Source organism: Arachis stenosperma, chromosome 4 (genome assembly GCF_014773155.1).
Source record: "Arachis stenosperma cultivar V10309 chromosome 4, arast.V10309.gnm1.PFL2, whole genome shotgun sequence".
NCBI classification, from domain to species: domain Eukaryota; kingdom Viridiplantae; phylum Streptophyta; class Magnoliopsida; order Fabales; family Fabaceae; genus Arachis; species Arachis stenosperma.
In genome coordinates this window covers 135626071-135637867 of record NC_080380.1, presented here as the reverse complement: position 1 = coordinate 135637867, position 11797 = coordinate 135626071, and the positions used below count along the sequence as shown (strand labels likewise).

General features: G+C 28.6%; 1 protein-coding gene across 1 annotated transcript; it reads left to right on the top strand.

Annotated features, from left to right (window-relative positions):
• The first annotated feature begins 251 nt into the window (after positions 1-251).
• LOC130974119 (DEAD-box ATP-dependent RNA helicase 8-like) lies at positions 252-5878 on the top strand. Its single transcript, XM_057898871.1, has 10 exons — positions 252-1099; positions 1963-2023; positions 2579-2813; positions 3314-3552; positions 3885-4136; positions 4224-4404; positions 4739-4827; positions 4908-4981; positions 5058-5185; positions 5377-5878. Exons 1-9 carry the CDS (start codon positions 789-791, stop codon positions 5134-5136), a joined length of 1521 nt encoding a protein of 506 aa, XP_057754854.1. The 5' UTR covers positions 252-788; the 3' UTR covers positions 5137-5185; positions 5377-5878.
• The last annotated feature ends 5919 nt before the right edge of the window (positions 5879-11797 follow it).

Below are 11797 nucleotides of genomic sequence, written 5' to 3'. Positions count from 1 at the left end.
ATTATGTTAAATATTTATTAAATTAAAAGAATGTTTAAATAAGTTTTTTTTTTTATTTTTATAAATATATTTATTAATCTTAGTCTTATTAGTAGAGATGTTAAATATTAATTTATTACATTATTTAACTTATTTAACAAAATAAATTCTAAAAATAGACTATTTTCAAATTTTACTAATTAAGACAAAAAAGATAATCAATCAATAAGACCAAAGCCCATTTGAAGCCTAAGTCCCTAACCTATCAAATGCCGAATAAAAAAAAAAGAAAAGAAAATCACACTCTCTCTCTCTCTCTCTCTCTCTCTCTCTCTTCGAATTCTTCATCATTTCAACAAATCATCTCTCTCCTCCGATCAAAACTCAAAATCAAAATCAAACCTTTCAACTCTTCGCTGCTTACTAGATCTGTGTACAATAACAACACCACCACCGAAGAAAAAAGAACCATTTCCCCCTCCTCAAACCACCGGAAACCAAACCCTAAACTACCCAATTTTTTTTCGTTGGGTCCGCTTTCTTGTATGATTCGTTGAAAGTAAAAAAAAACTTCCAGATTTTCTTCGCAGATTTTGTTAGTTTAGGTTTGAATTGAAACCTCATTTCCATTAGAAAAGAAAAAAACCCGTAAAGGGTTCGGCATCCAATATCTCAGCGATCCAGAGGATAGAAAACCCTAGCTTCGTAGTTTTAGAGAGAGCACAGATTCTTGTAAATTCTTTTTTCGTGTAGTGAAAATTCTTCTTTTTTCTTTTCCCTCTTGTTTGTGGGTTTGAAATTTGGTGGTGATGAACAACAATAGAGCGCGGTACCCACCTGGGATCGGATTAGGTCGTGGAAATGGTGGTTTCAACACTGGGTTTCAACCAAGGCCACCTCAACAACAGTATGTGCAAAGGCACATGGTTCAGCAGCAGCATCCTCAGCACTATCAGCACTATCAGCAGAATCAGCAACAGCATCAACAGCAGCAGCAACAACAACAACAACAGCAACAACAGTGGTTGAGAAGGACCCAATTGGGTGGCGGTGGAAGTAATGACAATAACGTTGTTGAGGAGGTTGAGAAGACCGTACAGTCTGAAGCCGTGGACTCAAGGTTGTATTTTGATGCTTTCTTTGTGTAATTTGTGTTTTCGTACTTGCCCATATTTATTTATGAAGTTATTTGTATTTACTTTCTCAAATACCAGATTTTGTGTATTTCGGTGTATGCATTCTCTGTGGACATGTATTTGTGTTGTTTGATCCATGTGACTGATTCCATTCTGTGGGAAAAGGTGGTTGTTGGTGGTGATGATGTGTACTTCATTTTGAAGAGGTTAATGAGTGCAGTTTGTAGGTTAATGAGTGCTAGAGTTATTGGCTAGAACGTAGGTTAGGATTTTATTGATGTTAGTCACTCTTTTGAGTGGGTGATAGCCAAACAGTGATTTAGAATATGTGCTGAATGATAGGAATAGCAGTGAGGCAATCTTCTTATATATGATATTTGTGATTAATGTTTGTTGATGCTGTACACCTATTATTTAGACAGCTCGAGTATTTTCAGCTCAAGTTTTCTTCATTTCAATGGCGAAACCAGCATGCTACCTTGGATGCTAATTTAATTTGCTGGTTTATCTACTATAGTTACTTTTGGTTTTGCTGCTACTTTCTATTTGGTGAAGACTTGAGTCATGCTAATAGAATTATGTGATTGGAATATTTCGTGTAATATGGAAATTTGAAAGATGATGTCTTAAATGGGCGTAGAACATCAACTTTGATTACTAAACGAAATTTTTTATTGTCTAACATAACCAAAATTTTGTTGATATTCTGTTGCAAAATGTTTTATGATAAGGAGTGACATTTTCTTTCCTCTTTCTTTTGGTTGGATGAAGCTATAACACCTTTTGTTGCCTAAGGAAAAATGTGTTCTAATATTGTGAGGTCCTCAATTTGATTTCCTTTATTTAGTTCACAAGATTGGAAGGCAAGATTAAAGGTTCCACCGCCTGATACACGCTATAAGACTGAGGTATGATAATGAAAAGATTAAACTATTATCTTATGCTCTAAGTGATTGGTTATATGAAATATGGATTATTTTTTATCATATTTTGTTTGAGATATAAACTTTGTTTTTCCCTTTGAGATCCTTGAAGTGGTGCAACTATATATATATATATATATGATCTGGGGAATTTAGTTCATTATGTTGATTAATGCACCATTTTATGTACCCTGTGCTCTTTTTGGCATTTGAGATTGCCATCTTTCAGTACTTAGACATAGACTTTAAAATACAGCCATACATGCAAAACGTACAAACTGCATTTGCTATAACTTCCTTTGCAAGTTCTATTCTTTGTAAATGGTGAAATGGCATTTAATTTGGTGACTGTGTTAATTGTTTAAACATTTTATTCATGGGGTTCGGAGTTTTCATTTTTGTTGGATTTATGGGCACTAGGATCCACGCTTTGTACTTTTAGCTTCAATTTAGTACTTTTTGAAGAAAAAAATTTGAAGTTAGTAATTATAGATTAACAACAAATTATATATTTATATCCCGATCTTCATTTTATTACAGGATGTAACGGCAACTAAAGGAAATGAATTCGAGGATTACTTTTTGAAGCGTGAGCTGCTCATGGGAATATATGAGAAGGGTTTTGAGAGACCTTCACCAATCCAAGAAGAAAGCATTCCAATTGCTCTTACTGGCAGTGACATTCTTGCAAGGGCTAAGAATGGAACAGGCAAAACAGCTGCATTTTGTATTCCTGCATTGGAAAAAATTGATCAAGATAATAATGTTATTCAAGGTATGACTTTTTTACCATCAGCATTTAACAAGATGCGCTCTCATTGAAATTTTGTTTGTTCATTTTTTGTAATTCTTTCTGTATACTTTTGCTTCTTCCAAGCACTGAATTTGTCGTTAAAACTGGGAGAGAAGATAGGAAGGTTCCAGCAAGTTATATTTTTTTTCTAAATGTTCACTTTTCAGCTTTTTGATTAGATGAAGATGCAAAAGATCCGTAGAACTGCTTTATTTCAATTAAACTTATTGAAATTCCTGTATGATTTCACTGATTTCTGGTTTGTAAGTTGTTGTTGCACTTGAAAAGTAATGTAGTAATGAAACAAGGCATTGATGGATTTTGGTTGCCCAAAAAAAGAAAGAAAAGTAAAGGATATGTTTGATTGCATTGTTGATGCATGATTTGATTCTTCGTTATTCTTTAGTTCATGGCTAATGTGTTTTTGATTGAGTATTGATGTTATATTCTGGTAGTAAATTTGGATTTGTTCTATGATGCAGTTGTTATATTGGTCCCAACCAGAGAATTGGCCTTGCAGACTTCTCAAGTGTGTAAAGAACTCGGAAAACATTTGAAAATTCAGGTTATGGTAACCACTGGTGGTACCAGCCTAAAAGATGACATTATGCGTTTATATCAACCAGTTCATTTGCTGGTTGGAACTCCAGGAAGAATTTTGGATCTTGCAAAGAAGGGCGTTTGTGTTTTGAAAGATTGCTCTATGCTAGTTATGGATGAGGTAATGAGTTCACCTGAAACGTATTAGATTATATAGTATCTCGGGGATAATCCTTAACTGTTTGAAAATGTTGTATATTAAAGGAGAGTAGGAGATTTAGGAAGATGACGGTAAAAAATGATTTATGTTGATAGAAGGTATTGTCCTCTACATAGGTTCAGCCTGATCCACTAGGTTCTCTGATACCTGTTTATTGCATCTGGGGTTTTTGTCATAAATATTCACTTATCAGTAATCTCAGATTTTTCCTTTGCATTTCATTGTGGTACTTTTAACATCAGCCCGGTAATTCAATTTTATCTATTGAAGCTCTATGCTGTTCTCTTTTTCAGGCTGATAAGCTTCTGTCCCCGGAGTTCCAACCTTCAATAGAGCAGCTGATTCAATTTCTTCCTCCAACCCGTCAAATCCTGATGTTTTCTGCAACATTTCCTGTTACTGTAAAGGACTTCAAAGATAGATATCTTCGAAAGCCATATATCATTAATCTTATGGATGAGCTAACTCTGAAGGGTATCACACAGTATTATGCATTTGTGGAAGAGAGACAGAAAGTCCACTGCCTAAATACTCTTTTCTCTAAGGTATGTGCTATCTATGTCAATACTGGATTTTCCCAATTTTACCAGCTGTGAATTTATTAACAAGTCAACAATGTCAATATTTTACAGCTTCAAATAAACCAGTCAATCATCTTCTGTAATTCAGTGAATCGGGTTGAACTCCTTGCCAAGAAAATAACAGAACTTGGATATTCTTGTTTCTATATTCATGCAAAGATGTTGCAAGACCACCGTAACAGAGTATTTCACGATTTCCGCAATGGTGCATGCAGGAATCTTGTTTGTACTGGTATGTTGTTGGCATTATAGCATGCTTGCTAAAGTTAGCATAATTATTGAGTTCTTTGAGTTGAGTCAGGTTGATGCTTATCCTGCTTGATGTAGCCATCTAAAATATGCAAATTATTCCTGTGCCTGTTTACTTTATTTTCTTAGAATTATTATTAGTAGTTTTCATTTTTTTATGTTTTACATCAATTTTCATTGGTCGAGTCACTGATTATGTAAGAAAAACTGACAGTGGATGCTGATCCCTTGTTAATTATACCTTATCAGAAGTTGTTTTATTTTTCGAAGATAGATTGTCCTAACCATTTTTAAAAAAAATCTTGTATCAACCGCAGATCTTTTTACTAGAGGTATAGACATCCAAGCAGTCAACGTTGTTATTAACTTTGATTTTCCGAAGAACTCAGAAACCTATCTGCACAGGGTATACTTGATTTCTACTTTCTTCACTATATTGGTAGTGGTTCTTTCTACTCGTCCTTATTGATGTTCCTTTGATTTCAGGTTGGTCGTTCAGGAAGGTTTGGACACCTTGGTTTAGCAGTAAACTTGATTACATATGAGGATCGCTTCAATTTGTAAGTATTTAAGTTAGGTACGAAGCTAAGATATACTTTCTGCAGATTTCTGATTTGTTTCCATCAATTTGTGCAGATATAGGATTGAACAAGAGCTTGGCACTGAAATAAAACAAATTCCACCACATATTGATCAGGCTATATATTGCCGGTGAGTGGTGCTAAATACCTGTGTCGGACCCTCGACAGCGGTGAATAGTCATGGTGAGTACTTACAGTCTTGTTACTGAATTATCACTTCTGCAAATTGTTTTCATTGGAAACACCGATCCCACAAGAGAGTTGTTGATGTCAAAATTTCGGTTGTTTCTACTTTGTTCACCAATTTGTTGTCTGTGATTCAGTTATATTTTTCTGTTGTGTTGTTGATTGCTCTGCATGTATGTTTTTTACAGGTTTTAATGAAATATGAGGGTCGTTCAAGCACACGCGCATGATTTTAAATGTGTATATGCTATGAAAATTGTGGTATTGTCATTGTCAGACACTTCGATGAACGAACACTGTTTCGTTCATTTCTACTGTTGATACTTGAGAGCCCTGGGACATTATTAGGACCTTCAGGATGTTTAATGTTGACTTTTAAATGCCAGATAACATATGCAGATGTGTTTGTTACTAAATAGTATTTTTCGTTTTGTTTGACTTTCTTGGTAATCCCCTCAACTATATTTAGGAATGTACCATGTTATGAAGATGTCCCTTGGAATTCTACTATGCTATTGTGGATTTCCCTATAAGGTTCTTAGTGGTGGTTGATATTTCAACATAGTATGTTTACATTGAAGCATTGTTTGTTTCATGGTGATCCTGGTTTGTTTTGATTGCATTCATGGTGATGAATGCAAAGTTGTAGCAGCATTTTGTATCCAAGGTTATGCTATTTTAATTTTTCAATGTGGTTCACTTCACAATTAGTATTGCACAAGATAAGGTGCACATTTTGCATCTCCTTGTGGAAATTGTGAAGTTGCAAAATTCAATTTCATGGGTTATAAAATGGTTATTAGTTTCACGTGACATGCAATAGAAAACGATCATATCGGAATGTTGTAAACTTGTAATTGTTTGTATAATGAATTAGTCTTAGTACAAACAATGTGAAGTTTAGCAACGAAGATGGATGCTCATGTTTTTAACTAATGAATCTGATGTTACAAACATTAGCACAAAGGATAAGCGTGTGTTTATTTTTCTTATTTATATGGCATGATTTATTGAACCAAGTCAACCAACACAAAGGGAGAGGACAAAAGATTTTTTTTTTGGGTCAGTACCTGGTGCCAAACAAGGCCCAGATAAAATCACATAACCAATGCCCCGAACCGAACTGAACTTGATGGTTCAACATTTAACCTTAAGTTCTACCTTTGACAGAATCTGGCTGAGAAAATTAGAAACGAAAATGTTAGTTGAATATAAAAGAATGGTTTTTAAATTAATTATGATATATATTTGTATGTAAATATATTATTTATCTAATTTTTAATGTGTATTTTATATTTTAATTTGTATTTTTGTATGAATAATTAATTTTTTATTTATACTTAAGTATGATTGAACTAAAGATAAAGATGTAAAAATGACGGTCTTCTCGTACTCATCTAAGAAGTTGTGTGTTCGAGCCTTCCTATCTTTTGGTAAAAAAAAAAAGTGTAAGTTATTTATATAAATTTATTTTGTAAAGATAATCACTAAAATGTCTTATCTATACATAATATATTAATTTATTTAATTAAATATGTTAGATTATTTAATAAATTTTAATTAATGTATTTATATGAAAAATATTTTTATAAATAATAATTTTTTTTAACAGTTCAGTTAATTTCAAGAATTTTTGCTAGTAGGTATTATTTAAGAATACATACGTGAGTTTTTTTATAGACAAACTAATTATACATTAATATTTTTAAAAAATAAAAAATCTTACATTTTCTATAAATAAGAAAATAAAAAATTGTAACAAAGACACTGCAGATGAGATTTTGTGTAGTAAAGATAAACTTTGAAAACGGCATGACCTCAACTTGCCGTTGAAGAAGTGTTTGACTGCATTTATTATTTGCCACCTTTTTGTTGTATGTTGGTTTATATTTGACCATCAGTTAGAATTTCCTTCTCCATCCAATTACCTAGTCAACACTCAACAGTGGCCGAGTGGCTATTCTTTAATTAGTTGTACAAGATTAAAAAGACTATGAGTGAATTTTTTTAGAGTAAATATGTAAAATAATTAAATAATATTTAATTATTTATAAATTTATAATTTTTATCATGTATAAAATTATTATTTTTATTTTAAAGTAATTAATATATTATTTTATTAACTTTTTTATTTTAAATAAATTTAATATGTACAAAATTATTATGAATATTAAAAGTTTTAGAAGTAAAATAAAATGCGTTTGCTCTTGGGGAGTTCCTGATTGAAAATGAAAAATAAATGTCTTATTAGACACTTGTTAGAAAGACTATTTTTTTTTGTTTGGAAATTGTAGCACATACAAAATGTTTCAGGTTTAATTATTTTTAAAACTTTTTTATAGTTTTACTTAATTTTTAATTTATTTTTTATAAATTAATTATTTGTAATTAAATTTTCATAGTGTCAAAGATGTAAACTAAATAAAACCTAATTAAAAAATTGGGTAAAAAACCATATTAAGCCAAATGAGTCAAAAAATAACGTAAATACGCCAAAGCAAAAATCGTTTCAGCAATAAGCCAGAAGCTATTTTTATATAATTCGAACCAGCTTGGTTCGAACTCCATTTCTACATAATTCGAACCAGCTTGGTTCGAATTATATACAAACACATACACACACATAATTCGAACCAGCTTGGTTCGAATTACACACAAACACACGCACACACTAATTCGAACCAGCTTGGTTCGAATTATACACAGTAATTCATGGTATAATTCGAATTATGCTGTTAAAAAATTAATAATTTATTAAAAAAATTTATTAAAAAATTAAAAAATATATATTTTTATTTCATACGTTAAAAAAAAGTTAACAAAATATTTAATTACGAGACTTCTTTAAAATATTAATGAGCTATCAATTTGAATTCCATACAATACTTTTCTGTCCATTTTTAATAGTTCATGAATATTTTTTAATAAATTTTTTTAAATTATACTACAAAAAATATTTTATCCTATGCAAAACAATTTAAAAAAAATGGCTTAAATTTGTTAGGAGTACTATAAAAATTTGTAATGTTATAATAACTTAGGTAAATACATGCATGTACTCAAATTTTAAATAAAATACTCTACATAGTCAATAATAATTTAAAAATGAAAGAAAATATTTTATTCCATACAAAATAATTAAAAAATATATTTTATTCTATACAAAATAATTTTAAAAAATGGCTTAAAAGATGTTATGAGTACTATAAAAGTTTGTAATATTCTAGTGATTTAGGTAAATACATGATAAAAATATTTTTTCTTTAATTTCTAAATTATTAGTGACTATGTGGAGTATTTCTTTAATGTCCTAAGTCATTAGGACATTACAAATTTTTAAGCCTTACTTCTAACATCCTTTAAGCCATTTTTTAAATTATCATGAATATTTTTTAATAAATTTATTTAAATTATACCACAAAAAAACCATTCACAAAAACCATTAACAAAAACCATTACCGGAATGCCACTACTATTTTTTGTAGTATAATTTAAATAAATTTATTAAAAAATATTCATGATAATTTAAAAAATGGCTTAAAGGATGTTAGAAGTAAGGCTTAAAAATTTGTAATGTCCTAATGACTTAGGACATTAAAGAAATACTCCACATAGTCACTAATAATTTAGAAATTAAAGAAAAAATATTTTTATCATGTATTTACCTAAATCACTAGAATATTACAAACTTTTATAGTACTCATAACATCTTTTAAGCCATTTTTTAAAATTATTTTGTATAGAATAAAATATATTTTTTAATTATTTTGTATGGAATAAAATATTTTCTTTCATTTTTAAATTATTATTGACTATGTAGAGTATTTTATTTAAAATTTGAGTACATGCATGTATTTACCTAAGTTATTATAACATTACAAATTTTTATAGTACTCCTAACAAATTTAAGCCATTTTTTTTAAATTGTTTTGCATAGGATAAAATATTTTTTGTAGTATAATTTAAAAAAATTTATTAAAAAATATTCATGAACTATTAAAAATGAACAGAAAAGTATTGTATGGAATTCAAATTGATAGCTCATTAATATTTTAAAGAAGTCTCGTAATTAAATATTTTGTTAACTTTTTTTTAACGTATGAAATAAAAATATATATTTTTTAATTTTTTAATAAATTTTTTTAATAAATTATTAATTTTTTAACAGCATAATTCGAATTATATCATGAATTACTGTGTGTAATTCGAACCAAGCTGGTTCGAATTAGTGTGTGCGTGTGTTTGTGTGTAATTCGAACCAAGCTGGTTCGAATTATGTGTAATTCGAACCAAGCTGGTTCGAATTATGTGTGTGTATGTATTTGTATATAATTCGAACCAAGCTGGTTCGAATTATGTAGAAATGGAGTTCGAACTAAGCTGGCTCGAATTATATAAAAATAGCTTCTGGCTTATTGCTGAAACGATTTTTGCTTTAGCGTATTTACGGTATTTTTTGACTCATTTGGTTTAATATGGTTTTTTACCCTAAAAAATTAAGGAAAATATCCGACTAATGTCTTATGTAGTTCTCCTCACATTATGTGAATCTGTAATAATGTGATGCCATAGGGTTTATTCTAAGACCCTTCATTGGTTAATATCATAGACATAGGATCCTGTTTTGAATTGAAATTTCTACCAAGAAAATCATACGAAGAATTTTAGGTAGTTTTAGTTGTTGATCTTCATTATAAAAATATATATAATATATATTAATTAAAATTATTAAAATACTGATATTCTAAAAATATTTAAAAAATTTTCAAAATTATATCCCAAAATCATTCTAACAAAAACCATTTCTGTTAGAGTTATTTTAAAATAATTATGTTAGATATCTATTAAAATTATTTATTAAAATTAATTATTAATATAAAATATATATTAAAATATAAATTACACATTAAAAATAAATTAAATTATATATATATTTATATACAAATATATAATAATTAATTTTAATAATTAATTTAATATATAAATAATATTTTTTATTTTTAAGATTTTAGAAAAGATTTGTACATGTGATAAAAATTTGGAATATATTTTATAAAAATATGAATTTTCGTTTTTTATACCGTATGTACGAAAGAAATTTTATAACCAACTTCTCAATTCATCTAAATATATAAATGAATCAAGTTTTTTAATAAAAATGTTAGTAAAGTATATAAAATAAGAACAATTTGTGTATATTAAAAATAAATCACTAAATCAGTTATTCATAAAAAATATATATTAAAAAAATTAAATAATATATATTTATATATAATATATAATAATTAATTTAATGACTTATTTTTTATATATCTTTTTAATCAAATGAATATTTAGTAAATTGAACACTCAAATAATAAAAAAAATTGGTTTAAAATAAGGGTTGATTTTTTTGTTATGAAAATAAAAGTAGTGATATATTTTAATATTATAATTTTTTGTATTTTTTAAAATTGTGGAAAGTACATAAATTAGAAGGTCCGATTTTTATACCTTTATAAATCAGACGGTCCAATTTGTATACTTCTAAAAATCGAACAGTTTAATTTTTATACCTCTAATAAATCGAGTAGTCTGATTTTTACCTTTCTAATTAAACAATTTATAATTAAGAATAACACTCCAACAATCTACTCCAATATTAAAAATAAAAAATTCTAAAATAAGCATTACTGTAAGATGTAATAATCCAAAAAAGTTAGTGTGTCCGTACCTGCATGAAAATAAATGCACGTTACATTAAATGCTGATGTCCTTCTCCTGTAACTGTGTGAGTGTGTTGGATGTTTAATCCCAACACTGACTTTTCTGATAGAGAATCCGCCATTAATGCATTCCATTTTCTTCTCACTTCTCTATGCCATTAATGCTGTCACCATCATCATCTGCATTCTCTCTCTCATCCCTCTTCTGTGCAAACTGAAAAACCAAAATTTGCATTGCAACATTAAAAGCTTAATTGCTTTTTCATTCATTGTTTGTGCAACTTCTCTCAATGACAATCATGATGCAACTTCTCAATGTTAACAGCACTCACATTTATTGCTTGCTCCTATCCTGCAATACATATATATCTTCATCTTTATCTCCTTTCATTAAAATCACAATTGCTTGCGGTATCGTCTGCAAATTATTGCTTGTAATAAATTCTATGCTCATTTAATACACATATTAAATCATTTTTTATACATATTTTATTTTCAGAATTTAGCTAATATACTTTTTTTAATGTATTTGTTATTTATTTTTTTATGTAAAAAATATAATTAATTTATCGTATAATTTTTATTTTATAGAAACCTTATAGTTTTATAAATATTTGCTAACACTTTAGTGCATGTTCCAAAATATAATTTTTGTCCAAACTTTAACTATGAATTGAATAGTTGAAAATATTATTTATTTTTCTATGTTGAAGATAAGAGTCTTGCAATCATATATTTTATAAGAACATATTTTAAATGGGAAAAGTTTTTGCCAGTAATTTTATTAAATTCTGAACAGCTAACCAACAAAGAAAAATAAGTCATTGAATGAAATCTCACATCAATCTCACACAATTAAAATCATCATTAATGACTATTTAATGACTACAAATCACAAAAGTTA

Coding starts and splice junctions, on each gene's coding strand:
- LOC130974119 (XM_057898871.1), top strand. CDS start 789: ATGAACAACAATAGAGCGCGGTACCCACCTGGGATCGGATTAGGTCGT. Junction 2,814..3,313: donor AGATAATAATGTTATTCAAG/GTATGACTTTTT, acceptor TCTATGATGCAG/TTGTTATATTGGTCCCAACC. Junction 4,982..5,057: donor TATGAGGATCGCTTCAATTT/GTAAGTATTTAA, acceptor CAATTTGTGCAG/ATATAGGATTGAACAAGAGC.